The following is a 12273-nucleotide window of genomic DNA, read 5'->3' as shown; positions in this document are numbered from 1 at the left end:
CTGTAATTGGTCTCACTAATCGTATAAATACTGAGCAGCAAATGTAATTCAAAGGTTATGCAAAGCTTTTGTCAGACCATATCTAGATACTGATAGTGGTGTATAGTTATCTTAAGTATTACATAAATATATGTTGGAGTCTGGGCAAAGAAGCAAGTCTGGGATTATCCATGACTGAGAAATGTAGCAAGATTGGTTAGTAGATCTTGTGCAGAATTTTTTGGAAAAATACAAGATATATGAATATATGAAAATGAGGTCTAAATTATGAAAATAAAGATACAGTGCTTTTTTCCAGTAAAACATGTGAAGAAATTTCTTTAAGCTTTATAGAATCACCTACTTGATAACTATCAGTCATTCAATGTGAATGTAGCAGGGACCTCATGAGTGTGCAGCATGAGCCTCTAAAGTCACCTAGAAAATTTAAGCAACCTTGACCAGCAAAGACTTGTGCAAGATGTATGCAATTAAGATTGAACAAATAACATATAACATAACATAACATAAATAATAGGATAACAAAGGGCCACCAGGGCCCATCTAGGTTATCCTGTATCAGTCGCACAGCGACCTCGTCATCAGTACTTAAAGATACACTTACAAGTACACAATACATTATATACTAATTCTAAATATTTGGCCCATTAACAGGGCTAAGTCCTGCAGCGAAATCCTCTACAATTTGTGGTCCCCATACATGGGGATCATGTCTTATTTAACTATAGTAAATTTCTTATAAAAACTATCATGCAGTGCTATACATAATTATAAATCTAATGAATTTAAGTGCTTATCTAATCTGTTTTTAAACATTGTCAAACTAGTGCTATTTACAACCGTCTCTGGCAATGCATTCCAGAAGTCTACCACTCTATGACTAAAGAAATATTTTCTTATATCTAACCTGCAGCCTTGCTTTCTAATCTTCCTGCCATGATTTCTAGTCCTATTTCCCTCCTCTAAGGTAAAGAAAGATCTCACATCTATGTAGTTTGTATCTGAAAACATTTTAAATAACTCTACAGTGAAAATTATTCACCACTAACAGTGCTTGGCTTCCTTGATCTTTTATTCTCTCCTGGAAACATTCTTTCTATGCCTCTCCCTCACCTCTTCCACTAACTGTTCCTCTCACAGGATGTCAACTGTGGTTTATCCATCCTTTTTTATATCTTTTATTACTTTTAGGAAAATGGCTCTCCCTGAGAAACTCATTGAGGACCTGGAGAAAAAACTTGATCTCAGGAAGACCAAGAAAGCCCAGAACAAACTCTAACACATGGTGTTAAATTTCAAAACTACTGACCTACTATACACATTACAGGTATGTAAACAAATCCTGTTTTTTTTTTTTTTTTCTGGAATAGCCTGATGGTATTGTAATTTAGAGGAAGGTTTAGGATTTATATTTTCAGGTATGCAGATATTTTGGGGTTGCCACCTTCTACTGTATCCCTTGTTCACATAACAGAGATGACCATGTAAGTGAGATGGTAATTAAGGAGGTATGATTTTTACATTGCAGAGAAATAGCAATTTACCTTCATAAATGGGTGCAGGATCATGTGACATCCTGTCTTCTCTTGTCAGTGTGCTTGAATTCTTGCCAAGTCATTTTCCAACACTCAGCCAACACCAGTGGTTTGGTAATTATTAGACATGTTGTCCTGCATATCTTTTAGTTAGTTTTACTACTTTGAGAATTGCTGTGTGACTTAACAATGTATGTGTGATCCATATTTAATAAAATTGTAACACTGCTTATACTGTGACCAATGAATTGTTTCATTTGGAGCTGTGTGCTTATCTCATCTGTGGCTCTCAGCTTGATTTTATATCCTCAAATTTTCATGTCTCTAGCTATTAAGAGACCCATTTAACTTCTAAAGCAAAGTCAACCAGTTATTTATTGATGAAACTGACTCGTTGATTTCTATTTTTAGTTGTTAGAGTATTTGGTCATGTATGTATATTTTATTCATAATAATTGGTCTTACCTTGCATCTTTATTTCACAATAGTTGGTGTAGCCATCCCAGGGAATATGAGCCCCAGCCACCAGATGTTATAGTGCAGTTCCTTCATAATTAGAAAATGTCAAAATCTTTCATGCCAACTTTGAAGGATAGACAGGAAAGAGACCTAATAACGATGTATAAGTTAGTAAACCATATGGAGAAGATAGATAGGCAAGACCTGGTAACACTGATGGAGCAGGGAGACAGACAAACAAGAGGACATTCCAAGAAAATCATGAAAAGTCAGTGCCATAGGAATATCAAGAAGTTCAGTTTTCCACATAGGACAGTAGACATCTGGAATGGATTAAGTGAAGAGATTGTAACAGCAGAAAGTATGCGCAAATTTAAGAAGTTAGATAAATGTAGATACGGAGACAGGTCACTATGAGCCCCGCTGGAACCCTGCAACATACAACTAGGTAAATACACACACACACATACACACATTTTGTCTTATTCTGTTAAAAAGCTATTATACATCTGTATGTAAGATCCTTATATATATATATATATATATATATATATATATATATATATATATATATATATATATATATATATATATATATATATATATATATTCATTGAAGGTGATTGCTAGTTCAGCATTTGTTATTTTCTTTAAGATATTTTCTTTATATCTTATAGTTGTCTTTTTATCTCTTTCAAGTTTTTGTATGACTTCGCCGAAGCTAGTCATGTTGACTAAATTGCGATTTCGGGTCTGGTGACCCTTCCTCAGTAACATATCTATTCTGCTGGTGTCAGAGGGAATGCTGTGACCGGGCTGGGAGGGCTCTATTTATTCCTCCTCGGTGACTCGCTGGCCGCGCGTCCTCACTTGTGATTGGTTAGTGCGCGGCAGCGGGGCCTGTTCAGCAGGCTGGTGCGCAGTTCTTGCTCTACGCGCACTGGGCAAGGCTTGAAGGTCGTCTGCCTGCTGATTCATTACTGGGTTCGTGTCCTTGATATAGAGGGCTTCTACTATTGCAAGGCGTCTTGAATCATTACAATTTGTTAAGATTTCAGTGTTTTCTTCTAAAGTTTCCTTGTTGATGGTTGTTCCATGGGTTTCTTGCGTGTGTTTTTTGGGTGCTCCAGATGCTAAGTGGAGTGTTAATCGCCGGGAGAGTCGTGTTGTGGTCATCCCAATATAGGTTGATTGGAGGAATTCACAGTTTCCTCTGTTGCATGTGAACCTATAGATGAAATGAGACTTCTGGAGGCTCTCTTTTTCTTTTGAAGGGTTGTTTTTAAGCAGATGTTGTGTCTTCTTCGTTTTGTAATATATGGTTAGCTTCAGTGATGTATTGGGGTCTGATGGTTTGATATTTTCATTACTATCTGCCTCATGATTCGCTCATCTTCTTGTATGCAGTGGAGAATGCAGCTTTGTAGAAAATCTCAATTTCTTCTTTCTTCTCGTTTTCTTTCTTGTTGTTGTACCAGCTGTCAATGATTTTCCTTGTGAGGCAGTGGATATCCTTTTCACTGAAGCCGTTGTTGACTAAAACTTCAGATGAATGCTCAATTTCTTCGTGGACTTACTTCCACGTACTGCAATGTGTGAGGGCTCTTCTTATATAGGCACCGATGGTGGAGTCCATGAAGAAATTGAGCGTTCATCTCAAGTTTTAGTCAACAACGGCTTCAGTGAAAAGGATATCCACCGACTCACAAGGAAAATCATTGACAGCTGGTACAACAACAAGAAAGAAAACGAGAAGAAAGAAGAAATTGAGATTTTCTACAAAGCTGCATTCTCCACTGCATACAAGAAGATGAACGAATCATGAGGCAGATAGTAATGAAAATATCAAACCATCAGACCCCAATACATCACTGAAGCTAACCATATATTACAAATGTCTTAAATTCAGGTATAAATTACTCGGCAGCAACTCTGTCAGCACTTGCGGGCTCGCCGTGGGTCACAACAGAATGAATTCCAGTTCTTTTCTTGAAATTCACAAACCATCCTCCACTTGCTTTAAAATCATCATTGGAGTCAGATGTAGTATCAGAAATAAGATCACGATGCAGCAGCCTAGCCTTCGCACAAATTATGCCCTCTGACAAAGAATCACCAGCGATCTGCCTTTGGTTTATCCAATCAGCAATTTTTTTTTATTTCTTCCACTGCCGCAGGTTGCTTAAATATCCTTTTCACACCAATCGCCACATCAGCTCTTTGAATGAGCTCTGTCTTCTTCAGTATTGTGGCTACTGTAGATTTAGCCATACAGTACTCAGCTGCAAGATCGGTTATTCTTCCTTTTTTCTTGTACTTGTCAATAATCTTTTTCATATTACCTCAATTTAACTTACTTCAATAGAATGTCCTTCAACTTAGCCTACCTCATGCAAGTGTCTTAGTGTGTGTTATCCACCAACAAAGGTTATCATGGAATTAATATACACGAATGATAATTTGCATTACAATTATGACAATACATATATAAAAGATATAAATCTTATATTAAAATGTATAGTTCTTAATCAAAATGGGACAAAAGTATGTGTGTGTGTGTATGTATGTGCATGCATGCATATGTGCATTTTGTCACATCATCAGCCAGTTACAATGGATTACAGGTGGAATTTATTCTTTGGCAGGATCCAGAACTGATGCTCTTGGCCTTGCAGCAAGTTGTACCCAACATACTTGCTGTTCATGGTAATGGTGATATTCACATGTTGAGGGTGAAGTCATTGAAACACTTTGAAAACTAACAAGTTTATTTACAAATCTGTCAGTTTTACTGGTGATAAAAGAAAGAATGGAGAAGGTTGCTGTCAAATTTTTAAGGTTAACATTGTTCTTACTATAAATAAATAAAAAAAAAAAAAAAAAAAAAAGCAAAGGAATTCACAAACCTGTCATCACACAAAAATAAAGCAATGACAAGGACATTAGTATTTTTGGTTGGTAATTTGTGGAATATAAGATAATATAAATCTAAGGAAAAATGTGAATTCAGAGCAGAGAGAGCATCTTCACTAAATCTGAATACATTCAAGTATATTTAAGTATGAGCTTTTAAAGGTTTGTTATGTCTCATTTCTTTCAGTTGATTTTTTTTCTTATATACATTTAACTATATTTCCTGCAATAATTGTCATTCTTATGACAATTTGTTGTATCTGACTTTGAAAACATGAAGGATATATATGGAAAAATCTATTTTAGTCTTCATAAATTTCATATTTAACTTCATTGAATGGTGGAAGTACAGTGGTACCCCAGGATGTCCTTAATCCTAAACTTACATTGCACCCAGTTATAGAATAATAGTAATTTGGAAAAAAATAAAAGGTCAACAGATAAGGTAGAATTTTGTCACTGGCAACAGCGGTGGAGGAGTGAGTAAGGGTAGGTGGTAGTGGTGATGAGTATACTGTCTGCACTCACACACACAAATACACACTGTGCAGTAGCACTGAGAGACCAAACTGTTCCATCTCCTTAAAATCCCTGGCCCCTGAGGAATATATAGAATGATAATGATATGAGGTATCTGAATCAAAGGTTGGTAGATAAGGTAGAACATTCAGTCACCAGTGGTAACAGCATGGGAGTGAGTGAGAGAGTGGTGGGAGGGAGGTAAGGAGCGAGTGTGGATGGTAGTTATGAGCACACTTTGTGCATGTGTGCACGTAAACATATACACACACACACACACACACGTAGTGTAATGTTTAGCACGCTCGACTCACTATTGAGAGGGTCGGGTTTGAGTCCTGGTAAGCGGCGAGGCAAATGGGCAAGCCTCTTAATGTGTGGCCCCTGTTCACCTGGCAGTAAATAGGTATGGGATGTTACTCGAGGGGTTGTGGCCTCGCTTTCCCAGTGTGTGGAATGTGTTGTGGTCTCAGTCCCTACCCGAAGATTGGTCTATGAGCTCTGAGCTCGCTCCATAATGGGGAAGACTGGCTGGGTGACCAGCAGGCAACCGAGGTGAATTACACACACACACACACACACACACACACACACACACACACACACACACACACACACACACACACCCGGTAGCTCAGTGGTTAGAGCGCTGGCTTCACAAGCCAGATGACCAGGGTTCGATTCCCCGGCCGGGTGGAGATATTTGGGTGTGTCTCCTTTCACGTGTAGCCCCTGTTCACCTAGCAGTGAGTAGGTACGGGATGTAAATCAAGGAGTTGTGACCTTGTTGTCCCGGTGTGTGGTGTGTGCCTGGTCTCAGACCTATCCCAAGATCGGAAATAATGAGCTCTGAGCTCGTTCCATAGGGTAACGTCTGGCTGTCTCGCCAGAGACTGCAGCAGATCAAAGTGAATTACACACACACACACACACACACACACACACACACACACACACACACACACACACACACACACACACACACACACACACACACACATTGCCTTTAACTGCCCTACCTCCTTAAAAAAAAAAAATTTTATTCCTGGAGGCATTTTAGTGGCAATGAACAGCCACTAAAATGTTATTTAACATATGCCTGGGCCAGCTTTGCTGTTGCTCATCCAGCTGGTTGATCTTCAATTAATGTTTTGGAGGGAATGTCAGCTCTCAAGAGCTTGAATGACCGGTGGACCATAGAAGGTATGGCATTACCCACAGGTAACTAATCCCCCCTAAGGGATATTAGTAGGGTGTCACCTTAGTGGAAGGTCAGGCCAAGGCTCTAATGAGGTCTCACTCCTTTTGTGGTAATCTTTCTTGAGTATTATCATATCATAACTGTGTGTTAACACATGAAAAGACTGAAATCTGGTAATCGCACTTGTATGCTATGACATTGTATAAAAAAATAATATTTTCAAATGCTCAAAATCCAACAACCAGTGACTACTATATAATTTTTTCCATGCCATCTCTGGCAAGAAACAGCCCAATTCTTTGGGCTGTTTGTCTTTCCTTCAAGTCTCACAGAGGCAGTTTAAAGGGAAGATTGTTGCCCTTGTATATATATTTTTTTTGTTGGTGGGGAAAACTGGCACTGGCAGCACAGAGCCAGGCTTGTGGGTGATGTAAATTTTGGGCATCAGGAATAGGCATAAGCCAGCTTGGATGTATGCTGGAGCAGGGATATCCTGTTGTACCACTATATACCGATTCATCTAACAAATAAATGTGCTCAAAAACAAAAAAATATTTGATTAAATCTAACATATTAGTAAATAAACTTTTAGTTATGCAAACAACCTTATTGTTCCTTGGGAACAAATGCATATACATACTTGTATAAATACAACAATGAAAAGCTGTTAATAAAATATTGAAATATCAACAAGATAACATTTTCTTCCTTACCAGTTTTGCATCTTCACACTTGCATAAATTTAGTTGATAATATTCTATATTTTCTTCTTGTAAGCTGGGCCAGATGATCTTTGTAACAGATACAAACAATCACTTTCCAAAAATCTGAAAAGGCATAGAATGAAAATTGTGATTTAAAATACACCAAGAAATCTGAAAATCTTATAAAAATTGTGAATATAGCAAACCAGTCAGTCACTTCTCTATTAGAAGAGTTTGTCTGGATGATAACCAATTTCTTTTAGACTACTAGCAGACTAATTTGTATGGACAAAGCAGGAATTAAAGATCAAGTGGTAATTCCTGCAAAGATGGATTCTACCATGCATGCGCACATTCTGACATGAGGAGATAGAGCCTACACCATATCACATTTTTATGTCCACTGTTTTACTGAAATGAATAAAATATATTTATTTCTAAGAAATAGCATTCATCTCAAGGTGATCATACATCTCAAACCCAAGATAATGTATGTAGCATTTAAAAAACTTTCCCATATTTCTTGATCTCTGGTTGATGATGATGGCTAATATTGTTCTTAATATTTTGTCAATTGATTTAGTAACATACAATGACTTATTTCCAGTACAGGCAACCCCTGCTTAACGAAGGGGTTACGTTCCTAAAAAAACCCTTTGTTAAGCGAACTGATTATAACAAGTTTAACACCTGACTTGAACTTCCATTGAGAGTAAACAAAGCTAGAGTGCATCATAGTACAGTGAAAGGTTTAATGAAAGTAAAAATTATGAAGTTAAACATTTAGGCAGTTTAATTTGTCATTATAATGTACACTAATGTATGTATGTACGTAACTTTAGAATGTTGATGATCTTAAATTTATGAAGGGAGAGAGAGTGAAACGGGAAAGACACTAACCGGCAACCTGTGGAATGAAAACAAACGGCGCATCATTGTATCACATACAAAACTTATGTTCCACATTTCCACAAGGCTTTCCATTTTATCCATTGTAGAGTCATGAGTTCACATGGTTCTTTTAGCTTGCAAGGTACGGTCTCGGCTGGTGACTTGAAAATAGTAAAGACAGTATATGGAGTAAAGATGGTGGCGAGCAATGCTATTAGTTTTCTCGCCTCTCGTGTCTGTGAATAATATCCAGCTTCACTTCAAGAGTAAGAGACTTCCTGGTCTTCTTAGCAACGCTAGGCGACATTGCAGGACATTTTGGTGGTAAGTTGAGCGAGGATGATGAGCTGCTGCTGACGCTGTTATTGTTTTCAACGGGGAGTGAGTGTCCGCGAGAGGCGCTGGTGTACTCAAAAGCCTGTCGGCTTGCGTCATACAGCGGTGCTTTCAAACTTGGAAAAATTACCTGGATAAAACTTTCTTAAAGCGAGTCTGGTGTTCGTTAAATGAGCAGATGGTAGTAAAATTAAACCTTTGTTGTAGCGAAATTTCGTTGTGTGAACCTTTATACCCTTTTTATGAGCAATTTCCAGTATACTCTTTTTATGAGCAACTTTGCAAGCTGAAAAGACTCATGTTCTCCCGTTTTCTTTCCTTTCCTGCTTTTGCCTGAGATTCCATGCCTTGAACATCTTTATATAGCTCCTCCAGCTTTGGGAAGAAAAACAAATCTTTCACAACTTCCTGCTTTATCTGTATAGATTGCCATCAGATTCCAACTTTGCTGTGTCTAACTACCCAAAAGTCATAATATTATGTTGTTTATGTTTATACACACAGTGGTGCCTCAGGATAGAAGCATCTTGCCTTGCAAGCAATTCGGGTTACAAGCACAAAGTACAGTGGAGACTCAATACTCGAACATCTCACAGTCAGTGTCCCCCCCGACCACACACACCTATTAACATTGTATAAAATTGTAGAAAATAGTTAATGACATTGAAAAGATAGATAAGAAAGACCTAGTGCTGGTGACAGAAGAAGCTGGAAGGACAAGAGGACATGCAAAGAAGATTAAGAAGGAGCAGTGTGTTAAGGTTACTGGGAAATAGAGTTTTCCCACATAGAATGGTGGAAAAATGGAATGCATTGAGTGATGAAGTTGTTACAGCACATAATGTGCATAGCTTTAAAGAAAAACCAGATAAGTATAGATATGAAGACAAGACACTATGAACCCCGCTTGAACCCTGGGCAAATACAATTAAGTAAACACACACACACACAATGACGTTCTAAAAACCACATGCCAAATTATGAAAGCTCTTTAAAGAGCTTGCAGGATAAAGTGCAGGACGGGATTACAGACAGGGCAGAAGGTGGTCTAGGTGATAACAAATTGAAAGAACTAAGAAATGGATGGAAACAGGAAGAAGAGGAAAAAGTCAAATTTTCAGAAGTGGTAGGGAGACAAATTCAGAACACAAAAGTCGCTGTAATAGAAGTTATCAAGGAAAAGGAAGATTTGGTGCGGGATACAGTGGACAAGAAAAACAGCTTCGTGATTTACGGGATGAGGGAAAAGAAAAATCCAAATAAATTCACAAGAGAACGTGAAGAAAGGGAAATGGCCAAAACTGTTACCAAACGAGTACAAGACAGCACACAAGAATTTGACCAGGAGGTGGAGGAAGTGATTAGGCTGGGAAGGTACAGTGAAGGGGGTAAGATATCAATGAAAGTGAAAATGAGATCTCAAGTGGCTGTAGAAGAAATTATGGCTAGAAAAGGGAAGCTGGCCAATGATGTCGATCACAAGGAAATATGGATAAAAAGATATGAACTTAGAGGAAAGGGAAAAGGAGAAAATGCTAAGAAGTGAAGCTAAGGAAGAAAAATGAGAAAAGGACTAGAGAAGAAGAATTTTACTGGAGGGTTCTGGATATGAGACTAAAGAAGTGGTACCTAAGAAAAAAAGAGGAGGTTGTGGAGGCAGCAATAAATTAAGAGTGACTTATACTAACATAGATGGTTTGTTATCAAGCATATTGGAAGTTCGGGATTATCTGAAAGAGAAAAAGCCGGATGTAATGTGCATCGTTGAAACAAAACTGAAAAAAGAGATCCATGTCATCTTTTAAATAGGAGGGATATAATGCCTGGAGGAGGGACAGGAAGGATAAAGGGGAAGGAGGAGTGCTAATAATGGTTCGTAATAATATGTGTGTGGAAGATGTGCAATATGATGAGGACTTGACCTAGTTTTCACAAAAAAACCAGTCTTCTCCAATCATACAATACCTTAGTCCAATGGGGAAAAGTGATCATGTGACATTAGAGATGCAAATGCAGGAGGAAGATGAGATAAGTTAGAGAGAACTATAAAGGAGAAAAATTAAATTATGCAAGAGCAGATTTTGAAAAATTAAGGAGTTTTGCTGATATTGAGTGGAATAATATTATGTGCAGGAAGACTGTACAAGAGAAATATGACATATTCTTAAAGAAATACAATGAAGGAGTAAAAAAATTTGTTCCTGTTTATAGAGTTCAGAAAAAAATACATGCTTGGTACAATGCTAGATGCATACAAGCAAAAAAGGCAAAAGATAAAGCCTGGAAAAAACTCTTAAAGCAGGGAAATGACTATAACAGATGGCAGTACAAAGATATAGAAATGCATATATTAGAGTAAGGAGAGAGGAAGAAAGAAAGTTTGAGAAAGACGTAGTGGATAAAAGCGAGGATGAACCCAAACTTTTCTACAAGTTTATAAACGGCAAAACAAAGAATAAGGAAACAATTGAAAAAATAATTAAAGAAGGGAAGACATACCAAACAGAGAAGGAAATGTGTGAAATAATGAATGAGAGCTTCAAAACAGTAAGTATTCACTGCAGAAGATGATTTCACAAAACCTAATAGGACATTGCATTACCAAGGATTACAGGAGATTGCACTGCACAAAGAGGATAATGGAAGATTACTGGATAAGTTGGAAGTCAGAAAAGCAATGGGACCAGATGGTGTATCAGGCTGGGTGTTAAAAGAATGTAAAGAGCAATTAATGGATCCAATTTGGGAAACAATTATAAGTTCAATAAATGAAGGGAAAGTTCCACTAGAGTGGAAGAGAGCCAACGTAATACCGATATTTAAAGAAGGAAAGTCAATTGAACTACTAAACTACAGACCAGTGTCAATTACAAGTTCTTCTATCCTTGACTGGCAGTGGGCACAGGAAACACAGGCAACAGTGCAGGTGTTTATTCACAGTGTGTGTGAACAGAAAGCTGGAGGTGGGTGATCTGTCGGCGCCAGGCCGCGCACTTAATGATAACACATACGACTGAAGCTTAGCTTGTTCACTCACAGGAAGATTCACGTCTCACACAAGTCTTGTTCATACAAACTAACTAAGAACCACACACCTCCCACGAGACATAAAGAAGATTCTTTATCTTTGTTATGGCTACCGTAACACATGAAATAAAGTTACAATGATTGAAGTACAGTAAATACAGTACATATACATAATACGTAAATAAAGTACAATGAACATGTATGACTAATTGTAGGTGCTACGGTGCCACCGCACCTGCAGTCGTCTCAACTCCCTATGCTGTCGGCTGCCTCGACGCACTGGTTGCTCTTGGCCATGGTGTACCCCGCTACCCTGATGCTCAGGGGTGCCGGGATGGTGGTGTCCCTCGTGACCCTGATGCTGAAGTGCTGCTCCGCCATGAGAGGTGTGCTGCTCGACAGGAATGGGAGCAAGAGGTTTGTGTGGGCTTAAGTGTCTTCGATTACGCCTTATCACGTGACCGCTGCCCATCTTGATGAGGTAGTCTCTCCTTCGCCCAAACCCCACGATGACACCCACGCAATCCCAGAGGCTGGTCATGTGATCCTGAACATCAACGTGGCCGCCGAGGTGTAGGAGAGGAAGAGTATGGGCGGACGCGTCGTGGCGAAGTTTCACTTGCTTCCTCAGGTGCTCTGCTTTGGCGTCACACTCATTGGCAGCGCTGCCACTGCTGAGCGTATGAGC

General features: G+C 38.5%; 2 protein-coding genes across 3 annotated transcripts in view; one reads left to right on the top strand and one right to left on the bottom strand.

Moving 5' to 3' along the window:
- LOC123498861 (cilia- and flagella-associated protein 45-like) overlaps positions 1-4882 on the top strand; it is a 65592-nt gene extending 60710 nt beyond the window's left edge. The window contains 2 exon segments of the mRNA XM_045246341.1: positions 1192-1327; positions 4640-4882. Coding sequence (XP_045102276.1) covers positions 1192-1279 — 88 coding nt within the window. The 3' untranslated portion in view covers positions 1280-1327; positions 4640-4882.
- Positions 4883-6463: 1581 nt separating this feature from the next.
- LOC123498860 (post-GPI attachment to proteins factor 3-like) overlaps positions 6464-12273 on the bottom strand; it is a 68782-nt gene continuing 62972 nt past the window's right edge. For both annotated transcript variants that reach the window (XM_045246340.1, XM_045246338.1), the window contains one exon: positions 6464-7454. In XM_045246340.1, the coding sequence (XP_045102275.1) occupies positions 7385-7454 (70 nt within the window). In that variant the 3' untranslated portion in view covers positions 6464-7384. The remainder of the gene's footprint in view (positions 7455-12273) is intronic.

Source organism: Portunus trituberculatus, chromosome 48 (assembly GCF_017591435.1).
Source record: "Portunus trituberculatus isolate SZX2019 chromosome 48, ASM1759143v1, whole genome shotgun sequence".
NCBI classification, from domain to species: Eukaryota; Metazoa; Arthropoda; class Malacostraca; order Decapoda; family Portunidae; genus Portunus; species Portunus trituberculatus.
Note: the sequence above shows the minus strand (reverse complement) of the source record. Positions and strands in the feature narration are given on the sequence as shown.